At 43.6% G+C, this 13,117-nt stretch overlaps 1 protein-coding gene across 1 annotated transcript; it reads left to right on the top strand.

Annotated features, from left to right (window-relative positions):
- The first annotated feature begins 4,238 nt into the window (after positions 1 to 4,238).
- On the top strand, positions 4,239 to 7,422 carry LOC138802132 (gamma-crystallin-1-like). Its single transcript, XM_069985289.1, has 3 exons — positions 4,239 to 4,247; positions 5,503 to 5,728; positions 7,126 to 7,422. The coding sequence occupies exons 1-3, from the start codon at positions 4,239 to 4,241 to the stop codon at positions 7,416 to 7,418; spliced, it is 528 nt and encodes a 175-aa protein (XP_069841390.1). The 3' UTR covers positions 7,419 to 7,422.
- The last annotated feature ends 5,695 nt before the right edge of the window (positions 7,423 to 13,117 follow it).

Here is a 13,117-nt window from a genome sequence, read left to right as displayed (position 1 = left end):
ACACAGCAGGGCTCAGTAGGGAGGGAGCGCCAAGCATTTTCAGTGCATGATTTTCCTGAAGAAGTTTCTGAGCGCCAGGTGCGTTTGCAGTGCCCCTGTAATGTCTACAGAATAGAACCCTCCCCCCCAAAATCACCCCATTTTGGAAAGTACACCCCTCAAGGAATTTATCTTGGGGTGTGGTGACCATTTTGACCCCACAGGTATTGGAGGAAAGTATTCAAAACTAGACCGTAAAAATGAAAAAAAATTGAATTTTTTCAATAACATGTTTGTTTAGTTAGAAATTTCTCAATTTCACTAGGAACAAGGGAGAAAAAGCACCCCAAAACTTGTAACGGAGGTTCTCCTGAGTACAATGGTACCCCATATGTGGGCATAAACCACTGTATGGGCACACAGCAGGGCTCAGAAGAGAAGGAGTGTCATTTTAGTTACAGGCAATATGTGGGTGTTTACTGGTTATCTGGGGTGGTAATAGACAATCTCAGGGTGTTTACTGGCTATCTGAGGTGGCAGCAGGCAATCTGTTGGGGTTATGGGCAATCTGGGGTGGTTACGAGCAGTCTGTTCCAATCTGGGGTGGTTACGGTCAATCTGGGGTGGTTACGGTCAATCTGGGGTGGTTACGGTCAATCTGGGGTGGTCACAGGCAATCTGGGGTGGTCACAGGCAATCTGGGGTGGTTACTGGTTGTATGGGGTGGTTATGGGCAATCTTGGGGTGTTTACTGGCTATCTAGGGGTGGTTACTGGCTATCTGGGGAGGTGACGGGCAATCTGGGGGTGTTCACTGACTATCTGGGGATGCAACGGGCAATCTGGGGTGGTGACGGAAAATCTGGGGTGGTGACGGGAAATCTGGGGTGGTTGCGAGCAATCTGTGGTGGTTACAGGCAATTTGGGGTAGTTACAGGCAGTCTGTGGCAATCTGGGGTGGTTACGGGCTGTCTGGAATGGTTATGGGCTATGGGGGGGATACGGGCAATCTGGGGAGATTACGGGCAATCTGGGGAGATTACGGGCATTCTGGGGTGGTGACAGGCAGTCTGGGGTGGTTATGGGCTGTCTGGGGTGGTTATGGGCTGTCTGGGATGGTTATGGGCTGTCTGGGATGGTTATGGGCTGTCTGGGATGGTTATGGGCTGTCTGGGATGGTTATGGGCTGTCTGGGGTGGATACAGACAATCTGGGGAGGTTACAGACAATCTGAGGAGGTTACAGGCAATCTAGGGTGGTTACGGGCAATCTGGGGTGGTTACGGGCAATCTGGGGTGGTTACGGGTAATCTGAGGTGGTTACGGGTAATCTGGGGTGGTGATGGGTAATTTGGGGTGGTTACAGGTAATCTGGGGTGGTTACAAGTAATCCAGGGTGGTTACGGGTAATCCAGGGCACTTGACTTTGGTGACAGGCGTAAAAAAGTGCCGGCACCATTTGGAACAAGCGATCAGTGGTATATAGTATATACCGCTGATCACTTGTACTAGGACCACACCGGGTGGTCACCGATCATTGCCCCATGCTCTCCGCCACCTCCGGTGGTGGAGAGAATGAAGCTTGGATCATTTTTAGGAATCCATCACTGTGAACAGAGTCTGTTCACAGTGATGACGGCGGCCATCTTGGATCAGATGGCCGCCCTGGGAGGGGAGGGTCAGTGGCCAGGTCACTAGGGTTAATTCTGGGGATGGGGGGACATGTTTTCATCTCCTCTCACTGTGGATTCACGGTGAGAAGAGATGAAAGCGTTCAGCTGCGCTGGCAATGCCCGTTACCGGTAGCCGCCTTTATACTGATAATAACGGCGATCACCGGTGAGTGGACTGGCCGGGACTGACCCCACACTCTCCCCCAACCCCTCAGCTACCTCCGATAGCTGAGAGGAGGGGGCTGCAGGCATTACCGGCGCCGCTGCACTATTCTGCACCATCGCCATAAAGAGCTGATGGCAGCAGAATAGACCCCATTAGTGATTGCCGTAAAAATCCGTATCGGCGGTCACTAATAACATAATACATGTATTCTCTGGGTCGCTACAGTTACGGCGATACCACATTTGTATAGTTTTTTTTAACTATTACCGCTTTGGCGCAATAGAAACTATCTTCCTAGCCAAAACCCACAAAAACTGTCCCTGCATTGCAAGATCCATAGCGTTCTCATCTTTTGCGCGACAGAGCTGGTTTTGGGCTTATTTTTTGCGGGAAGATCTGTAGTTTCTATTGATACCAAGTTTTATATGTATATGACTTTTTGATCTCTTTTATGACGTATTTTCTAAAGTGGATTGATAAAATACAGCTATTCTAGTACTGTTTTTTTTATTTTTTTTTTACAGCGTGTGTCGTGCGATATAATTATTGATATAGTTTTATAGATTGGGTTGTTACGGACGTAACGATACCAAATATGTATAGGATTTGTGTTTTTGATCACTTTTATGTAATGTTTTATAGTGTATGGGGAATGTAATGCATCTTTATTATTGGGGGGGGCTGGGGGGGGGCTGTGTTGTGTTTGGTGCACACTTTTTTTTACTTTTACACTAGTGTACATTACTGTACACTAGTGTAAAATACTTAGATCACTGATACAATACATTGCAGTACCTGATGTACTGCAATGTATTGTATCATGCCTCATGCTGACAGGCAATAGCCGCGGCCACCCCTGTCAGCATGAGGCATCTCCATGGTGACCCCGGGGACCTTCATTAGGACCCCGGAATCACCATGGAGACATCGGGACCCCGGACGGCGCCGCGGGACATCGCGATCATGTAAGTGAACCACGGCGCCGTCCGGGATCCAACGGGACCCGTTAGATGCCGCTGTCATGGTTTGACAGCGGCATTTAACGGGTTAAACTGCCCGGAGCGGAGAATCCTCCGCTCCGGGCAGTTACAGGAGGGTGTCAGCGGTCACACTGACCGCTGATCCCCCGTCCTGCAGCCGCCGCCGGGCGGTAATTTATTCCGATGCGCCCGCCGTTAAAAGGCGTACGCATCGGAATAAAACCCATTAGTGGCCGCCGTGAAAAGGCAGCATGGCGGTCACTAAGGGGTTAAAGGGGTGCTCCAGCATGGGGGCACTTTCTGGGGGGGACTGGGGAGGAGGTGGCTGAAATAAAAGAAGTCCACTCACCTCCCCGGTTCCAGCGGCGGGTCACTCATCGCGGCGCTTCGGTCCCCGGTTCCCGGCCACTTCCTGGTGTCTGACGCCGCCCGAGATGCTACGTCTCAGGGCCGCTCAGCCACTCAGTGAAGGAGGCGGGATCTGAGCGGACTTCAAACGGATCCCGCCTCCTTCACTGAGTGGCTGAGCGGCCCTGAGACGTAGCGTCTCGGGCGGTGTCAGACACCAGGAAGCGTCCAGGAACCGGGGACCGGAGCGCCGCGATGAGTGACCCGCCGCTGGAACCGGGGAGGTGAGTGGACGTCTTTTATTTCAGCCACCTCCTCCCCGGTCCCCCCCAGAAAGTGTCCCCACACTGGATAACCCCTTTAACTCTCACCACACTCTGCTGTCTGTCTTGTGCTCTGACTGCTGGATGGTGGATTCTGCCGATCTGGTAAGGAGTTCGCAGGCCTGCTGGATGGTGGGTTCTGCCAAACTAGTGAGGACTTAGCATAGACAGGTTGGTGACAGAAGAACTAGTAGATGTAGGCTGACGGGTGCACGCTGTCTTTCCAGTCTGTCATTCATAATGTTAATAACATCCATACGGAACAAGGAATATTGAGGTGATGAATTATGTACATCTGCACAACTTTATCACCCACAGTTTTGATGTACAATTCATCATCTCAATATTCCTTGTTCTGTATGGATGTTAATAACAACAGCCGATGCGTAAATCTTTGTAGCGGTATTACTGCTGGCGATCGTTATTACCACTACCTCTTTTAGTTTATATTTACTTAATATAAGTTCAGTTTGTTAAATGCAGTTCGTTAAGATTCAAATCTTCGTTTGGATATTCAATCGAAAACCAATCTATGGAATAATGCAATACTCCACCAAATAGTTACTGGATCAAGTAGTGTTCGCTCATCTCTAGTAAGCATATATTCTACAATAGACCTAACGAACAAAACTTCAGTTAGGGGCACACAGCTACTGATTCCAATTAGTTGGCAAAAGGTCAGCAAGTTCTCTATACAATAGGGGAGGTATATATAGACCTCTGCCAGTTACCGGAGAAGACTGAACAGAATCAGCTAACACGTAAAACAAAATGGGAAAGGTAAGAAATTATCTAGTAGTAGTATTTAGTAGTGTTTTATATAAAACAGAAGGATGTTGCACAGTTCTTCTTTACAGTACTTCATTAGGCTGGTCACCTTGTGTTTAAGCAGAAGTCGCCCTTATCATGAATTTCTGTGTGGTAATCCAGTTCAGCTTTATTGGATTGCATAAAGCTGGCTAGTAATAAAACACACTACCTGAGCACAGGTATGGTACTGTTTCTGGAAGAAAGGAGCTATGGTTTTCTAATCCTGGATAACCACTGGATAACCAAAGGCTAGCACTGAGGTACCTGGCATTGTTGCTACTAACACCATGAAGAGTGCAATGGCGAGCAGTAGCAAACGTCAAACAGGTAGTAAACATTTTAAATAGTTGATTAGCAGTTGGTGGTCAGAACAGATCCTCATCAATCTCATATAGATGGCCTGGAGAAAGGAGTAAAGCTATCAATTTTAAGACGACTAACCCCTGTATATGTCTTAAGATTCCACTTCAAATTGTACATGACACTTTTACTGTTTTCCATGTTCACAGTTCACCATGTCAACACAAAGTGAAGCAATAATATGATAGAAATATGAGCTTATGCATAGCATTGGCAACTACAGAACATGTGAATGATTTTTACAATATGGTGTAGAATTTTTATGTAAGCAGTAAGTAGTGACATGGTTAATGTATCAAATTATTGGTGTTTGCTTTATTAGGCTATACTCACACAACGTCAAAAATAGAGAAAAGGTGGCTGATTTTGATATTTAAAAAAAGTCCGTTATTGCCGCTATTTAACTGACTGTAATGGCAATGCATTGAAGTCAATGGAAAGACGAACGTTCAATGTGCACAATGTATTGAATAACGGACGTTTTTACTGTGGACGTCAAAATAATGAACATGATCATTATTTTTGGACTTCTTTAGCAAACAGCGGAGGTTTTTTCTTAGTTGTTCACACACCGTTCTTTCTCCGTTTTTACTATTAAATTCAATGGACTTTTCAATTAAGCCACATCCAAAGGACAATTAGTAAACCCAAACTAGAATAATGTAACAACAGCCATCATTGTACTAAGGGGAGGACAGGCTGCTTAATGACATCCGTTATTTTAGACTCAAAATTACGGTTGTCATTTTAAACAGAGCTGAAAAAACGTGGGGTGAACATAGCCATATTCATGGTCTAATTGGTCTAATTCTGATTGCTTCTATTTGAATTATTGTTATGCTTATATTACATTTTAATTTTACAGATTATCTTTTATGAGGACAGGAATTTCCAGGGCCGCTCTTATGAGTGTAACTCTGAATGCTCCGACTTGTCCTCATACTTCAGACGGTGTAACTCTATTCGTGTAGATAGTGGAAACTGGATCCTGTATGAACATCCCAACTACAGAGGACACCAGTACTATCTCCATAGAGGAGAATATCCTGACTTCCAGCAGTGGATGGGTTATAATGACTCCATTAGGTCTGGTCGTATAAGCCCTCAGGTCAGTCTCTTGAAATTTTTATCCTTGGACTATAATTTGATCAGAATATAAATTTCTGCCAACCAAAATGTTACAAATATTGTTGATCTAAAAGGGTAGTATAGCTTGGAGAACCCTTTCTTCTTCTGCAAAAGTTTTGATCAATAGAGCGGGGAGAGGACCGCAGCTGCAGCACTGAGTTAAAGAAAAGAGTTGGGCTCTATAGGAGTCCATTATCAGTCCAACTCTTTTTTTAAAATCAGAGTGGAGAGTGGACGCACGTCTTCTCCCTGCTCTATCTCCTGATCGGTATGGGTCTGACATGAAAACCTGGACCGGTCAAAACTTTTGACATGTCTCTATGACATGTCAAAAGTTTTGTATAACAACAGGTACACTTTTAGGCTAAGTTCATGCAACATATTTTAGATGAAAAGAACGTTAGCAATTAAAACAAAAGCAGTTCTTGTCATAAAATAATGTGCTGCATTTAAATCAAAGCACACAGTGTATTGAACAACGGCTGTCAATTATTTCCGGCCGTAGTGCATTGAAATCAATGCTGTTTTTAGTGCAGCAACGGCCGCTGTTTGACACTCTCTATTTTCCGTTTTTCGACACTCAATCTAAATACAACGGCCGTTTTTCATGCCGTTAACATTATCCACAAATTGTTTTTAAGACCAATAATGGTGTTTCCAGAATCCTGCAGAAGGAAGAGGTGCTAGGTGGGAAGTAGTTTTTGTAAAGCCTTATGTATGACTTGGCAATGGACGTTGGAGCATTAAAAGCATTGCAAGGCATCTTGGTGGGGCAGAGGTGTGTCCATATAACCATGTACGTATGGCACCTCGTGGAAGTGTGCAAGGGCAAGAATAAAATGAGACTTAATACAAGAATAAGTGGAGGCCTAGTAGTCTGGGAGGTGAATGAGGAGCATGCTGGTTTGGCTGCAAGAGATAGAGAAAGGCCAAGTTGATAACCAGTAGGGTACCATGTGAAGAGTGTGTATGTGAAAGTGTGAGATGAGATCTGGAGATAGATCCTCCCAGAAAGATCACTCAGAGATTGTGAGCGAGCTACAGATACAGGATTAGTATCTGTAATTATCCTTCTGTTGCAATTAAGTCAGTAGAAGTGGAACTATCATTTGACTATGCTAAAGGGACAAGTGCCATTGGTGCGCAAGTTTGGAGATATGTGATTGGATGGTCAGGGTATTGCTAGGATGGTTAAGAGCATTCCTTCGGAGAAACTTCACCAAGGGTCTACTTCTACACACTGTAACCATTACACTAATATAAGACTTTAAGTAACAGCAATCACCAAGTGTGTATTGCCTCTAAGTGTGAAAATCAAGATTTTCTACTTTCCGCCAAAAGGATTTATGCATGGTAACAGTATATTTCTTCAAACAGCATCAAGGATCATTCAGAATCAGAATTTATGAGAAAGAAGAGTTCAGAGGTCAGATGATGGATTTCCATGATGACTGTCCTCATGTGTATGAGAGATTCCGCCACCATGATATCTATTCTTGCCAAGTATATGATGGATATTGGATGTTTTATGAAGAACCCAATTATAGAGGACGTCAGTTTTATCTGAGACCTGGAGAGTACAGAAGATACACTGATTGGGGAGCCACAAGCCCCAGAATTGGTTCTTTTAGACGTCTTCAGCATTATAATTAAACTGATAAAATATTGAAATTTTGGCTGCTTTTAAATAAAATTGTCAACTAGTTAAACAGATTATCACTTGTTTTCTTTGAAAACTTTGTCTTTTGTTTGTAAAATGTTAAGTACAGTTAGGAATTGTTGAAGTGGTCATCTCTGACACTGCACCCGACCCCCTTACACGAGTTCTACCAAAGGTCCAAGGCACCAGTAACTGTCTGTCTGCCGTCTCTAACGCTATGTCCTCCCTATTCCTTAAACTCAACCTTGCTAAGACTGAGCTTCTTGTCTTCCCCCCCTCTGCTAACCATCCCCCACCTGACATCTCCATCTCTGTCTGTGGTGCAACCATAACCCCTACAGAACAAGCCCGCTTGCCTTGGGGTTATATTTGACACGGATCTGTCCTTCACTCCTCATATTAAATCTCTTTCACGTTCCTGTAATCTGCATCTAAAAAACATCTCTAAAATCCGTCCCTTCCTTCCTGTCGAATCTGCTAAAACTCTCATTGTAGCTCTTATTCATTCCCGTCTAGACTACTGCAATTCCTTACTAATCGGCCTTCCTTCCTCTAAACTCTCCTCTCTTTAGTCCATTCTTAATACAGCGGCCAGGCTCATCTCCATGTCCATCCACTATACAGATGCCTCCCCCCTGTGCCAGTAACTACACTGGCTCCCTATTAAACACAGGATAAAATACAAAGTCCTCCTGCTCACCCACAAGGCTCTCCACAGTGCTGCACCTCCATACATCTCCTCCCTCATCTCTGTCTACTGCCCTACCCGTGCCTTACGCTCCTGTAACGACTTAAGGCTAACATCCACCTTGATCGGCACCTCTCACTCCCGTCTCCAGGACTTCACCCGAGCTGCACCAGTTCTATGGAATGTATTACCCAAGACTGTCAGGCTCACCTCCAATACACAAAGCTTCAAACGTGCCCTCAAAACTCATCTGTTCAAGCAGGCTTACCAGGTTCCCTAATTTTGACTGCTACCCTAAAACCCAACTCCCCACACACACACACACCAAGCATTTAAGCACTTAGACCTGTGCATGCAGGCATTGGCTGGTGACAGGTTCACCCACCCTTATTTGCACTGCCTTATTTATAAAGATGGCCGGACCATAAGAACAATGATGCACTTTGCCCCTCTGCCATACTGTCTCAAACCCCCTCCCGATAGTGTGTAAGCTCATGCATGCGAGCAGGGACCTCACTCCTATTGCATGGATAACTACAGTATATGTATATCTCTGTAATGTCTGATTTCTGTCTATGTATGTACCCCCAGAATTGTAAAGTGCTGCGGAATCTGTTGGGGCTATATAAATAAAAATTATTATTATTATTATTATTATTATTATTATTATTATTATGTGTCCGAGGGAGGGTGTTACCACTCCTGTCCACTGTGACAAGTCACCCCAAAACACCAGAGCCCACTGGCTTGTTCAACACCAGTATTAAGCGCACCAGGACACGGTACATACCTATAACAATTACAACTTTAAGCGAGCTATAGGCGCAGCCAAGGGCTATGTTATTGTCCTGTTACAGTAAATTACGCTAGTTAAAGCAGTTCCTCAAACGTTGGTTAGCCTGCACTTCTTGTTCACTACATTTGTAGTTGCCCTCCCTTCCCTCACTATCTAGTTTAAATCGATTATGATACAGGTGTTTACCACAATACTATTACCTAACCCTTCATCATATATTTTATGTTATAAAAGGCAGAAAATAATATTATTAAATAAACTAATATTGTTCCGTTCAACCAATGTGCTATTCTTCTGAGTAAACAAACACATGGTCTCTAATGTTGGATAGGAATTATAGTTATAAGCAGAGATGAGCACAGCAGTAAAAAATTCACAAGAATATTTGTTCAAATTTACAATAAAACAGTTGGACTATTACAAAGAAATATTTTGTACAACAGCTGTTTTTGTGGCAGTGGCAAAAATGGGAAAATGTAAAATTTAAAACAAATCAATTTTTGTTTTGGACAGCAGTGGACATTGTTATATCAGCGGCATAAAGTCTATGGAGGACATAAGGGGTCTAATGTGTGTGACTCTTCTAATGAAGATTGGTGTGTATTTTGTTCCCATATTTTTTGACTGATTCATTAAAATGTGGCACTGTCATAGTTAGAGGTGAGTGAACAGTATTCGATCAAATAGCTATTCGAATACTGCACTGTTTGAAAGATTCGAGTTCGATCGAATATGTGATTGAATATTCAAATATAAATTAACTTTACGAAAACAGCTAAACAATTGTTTAGCTGTTTTAATAAAGTTTATGCTCCCTGGGAAAGCAGGGAAGCAGTATTACCGTACTATCACAGAGATTGGTATTACCAGCAATAGCGATCCCTGGCAATAATACCACTCCCTGTAATAGATAATATTTAATTAATAAAGCAAATTTTGGTTCTAAGAAATCTATTTTCCTTGTACAATAGCATAATTAAAATGAATAAATGCTTTTTTTCAGCTAAATATACTCTTAATAAAAAAAAAAAAAAAAAAAAATATATATATATATATATATATATATATTTATTTAAATTTACTGTATATTAAATTGAAAAGGCATTTATTTGTTTTAATTATGCTATTGTTAAAGAAAAATAGCTTTCTAAGAACAAAATTTGGCTTTAATAATTTAATATTAAGTATTTCATGGAACTGTATTAATGCCAGGGATCGCTAATGCCGGTAATACAGCTCAATGTAATACTTTAGATTTAATTAAAACAGCAAATGTTCTTTCTAATTATGCTATTTTTTTTTTTTTATCACAATAGCAACATTAAAAGAAAGGAAGGGGGGTTTCTTAACCCCTTCCTTGCGGGTATCGATGCAGTCTGACATCAGTCTGGCCCCCAATGGGTTAAGTGGGGACCCTTACTTAACCCCCTGGATGCCAGATTGTTCAGTATGGCACCCAAAGGGTTAAAGGGGATGCACTGCATCCTCCTTTAACCCCTTGGGTGACACACTGTAAGCAGTGATCTGTAAAGAAGCTGCATACTGTAAGGTGCACAACTCCGCTCACAATGATGGGTGTTGTGCTCCTGTTTGTGTGTTGTTTTGTGTGTTTTTCCCTTTTTGTCTTTCAAATATAGGTATCCTGTGGATTACGGCGGATTCGGTGGACTACGTTGATGACCAGCGGTTGTTGGGATTTTTTTTTAATATAAAATGGTCAACAAGGGGTGTTTTTATTTGAATAAAAAAAAATTCACTTGTGTCTTGTCTTTATTTCTATACTATATAGACTTAGAAATGGAAGCTGTCTAATATACGGAGTCGAGGCCTAGTGTTTGCCAGTATAGAATGGCTAACACTAACACCCCCCCCCTAATTATTATCCCAGTACCCAATGCCACCAGGGGTACTGGGAAGAGCCGGGTGCCGGTGGTCCCGGGGCGTCAAAATTGGCGCTACTGGACTGGGCTGCAGCAGGCTGGTAATATTAGGCTGGGGAGGGTCAAAATAAATGGCCCTTCCCACCCTGGTGTTACTAGGCTGCTGTTGTTTGGTTTTTAATCCGGCTGGTTACCCTATGCTTTTTTTTAACTATTTGTTTATTTAAAAAAAAAAAAACGCATAGGATTTCCCCTATTTTCATAACCAGCTGGGTTAAAAACCAAACAACAGCAGCCTGGTAACACCAGGGTGGAAAGGGCCATTTTTTTTGCCCTCCCCAGCCTAATATTACCAGCCTGCTGCCGCCCAGTCCAGCAGCGCCAATTTTGATGCTCCGGGACCACTGGCACCTGACTCTTCCTAGTACCCCTGGTGGCATTGGGTACTGTGGTAATAATGGGGGGGTTAGTGTTAGCCATTTTATACCAGCAAAGACTAACGCCCCGACTTAGTAATGGATTCAGTCTAATAGATGGCTTCCACTACTTAGTCTATATAGTAAAGAAATAAAGACAAGACACAAGTGATTTTTTTTATTCAAATAAAAACATCCCCACACCCCTTGTTAACCATTTTATATAAAAAATCCCAACAACAGCCGGTCATCGACATAGTCCACCGAATCCGCCGTAATCCATAGGATACCAATGTCTGAAAAACAAAAAGGGAGAAAAACACAAACAGGTGCACAACACCCATCATTGTGAGCGGTGTTTTGCACCTTACAGTATGCAGCATCTTTACAGATCGCTGCTTACAGTGTGGCACCCTTTTGGGTGCCATACTGAACAATCTGAGCCCCAGGGGGTTAAGTAAGGGTCCCCACTTAACCCCTTTGGGGCCAGACTAATGTCAGACCGCACCCATACCAGCAAGGAAGGGGTTAAGTGACCCCCCCCCTTCCTTGCTGGGATGGGTACAGTGCAGGGGAGAGCTTTCTACTCACCCTCCGAGGTCTTCTTTCTTCATGAGTTCAGTGTGCCGGCTCAGGCTCCTTATATGTCTGCCCAGGCAAGCTGGGCGGACATATAAAACAAAAAGTTTCAAAATGTTGCTATTGTGATAAAAAAAAACATAATTAGAAGAAACATTTGCTGTTTTAATTAAATCTAAATTATTATATTGAGCTGTATTAGCGATCCCCGGGATTAATACAGTTCCATGTAATACTTAATATTTAATTAATAAAGCAAATTTTCGTTCTAAGAAATCTATTTTTCTCTTACAATAACATTATTAAAATGAATAAATGCTTTTTCAATTAGATATACTCTCTCTATATATATATACAGTATATATATATATATATATATATATATATATACATATACATATATATATACATTTATTTATATATTTATTTATTTTATTAACAGTATATTTAATTGAAAAAGCATTTATTTGTTTTAATTATGCTATTTTACAAGGAAAATAGCTTTCTTATATTAATAACCTATTACAGGGAGTGCTATTATTGCTGGGGGATCCTCTCTCTCCATGTCGTGTTATCGCTGGGAATCTCTAATGCCTGTAATACAGTTCCCTGTGATAGTGGAGTAATACTGCTTCCCTGCTTTCCATGCATTCCAGAGGTGTTTGCAGGCCCGGATTGGTAATCTGGCCTAGCGGGCGAATGCCCGCTGGGCCGTTCAGATTACCAATCAGTGGGCCGCCTGTCCCCCCGCAGATCTGCACCGGCCCTCTGCAGAGGCCGAGTGAACAGAGCGGCCAGCCGCCGCACTATTCACTCAGCCTCTGTTCCGGTCCGGTCCCGGCCTCCCAATCCTCCTCAACGGCCCCCCAAGAACACCTAAGGGCCGCTGCCGCTTTATGGCCGCTCCGCCCTTTTAAAATCGTTTGTACAGCAGACGTGCCACGCGCAGGCACGTCTGCTGAACCCTACCCGACGGCTGACGTCATCTTCCGGCCGCGCCGCAGAGGAGCCTGGAGATCACAGGAGGGGGATGCCGACAGCTCCAGCAGATAATAGCTGCTGTGCACTGGAGCTGAGATTGTAAGTACGGGAGATGGCGTAGTGAGGGGGGAAGCAGGGGGCGCCAGCCTCCCTGCAAACACCTGTCCTCTCTGCTGTGCTTTTTCTTCATGAGGCAGGGCTGGTGTTACAGGTGGCCAGGAAGGAGCAGGGCCGGGCACTTGGTGTGTGTGTGTGTGGGGGGGGGGGATGTAGATGTGGAGTTATGGTCCCTGACCCTGGTACACGTGACAGGCAGACAGGAGACTGTACTGTGGAGAAAAGCAGCGCCCCT

This window comes from Dendropsophus ebraccatus, chromosome 9, assembly GCF_027789765.1.
Source record: "Dendropsophus ebraccatus isolate aDenEbr1 chromosome 9, aDenEbr1.pat, whole genome shotgun sequence".
Lineage (NCBI taxonomy): Eukaryota > Metazoa > Chordata > Amphibia > Anura > Hylidae > Dendropsophus > Dendropsophus ebraccatus.
Note: the sequence above shows the minus strand (reverse complement) of the source record. Positions and strands in the feature narration are given on the sequence as shown.

Coding starts and splice junctions, on each gene's coding strand:
- LOC138802132 (XM_069985289.1), top strand. Junction 5,729..7,125: donor TAATGACTCCATTAGGTCTG/GTCGTATAAGCC, acceptor GCATGGTAACAG/TATATTTCTTCAAACAGCAT.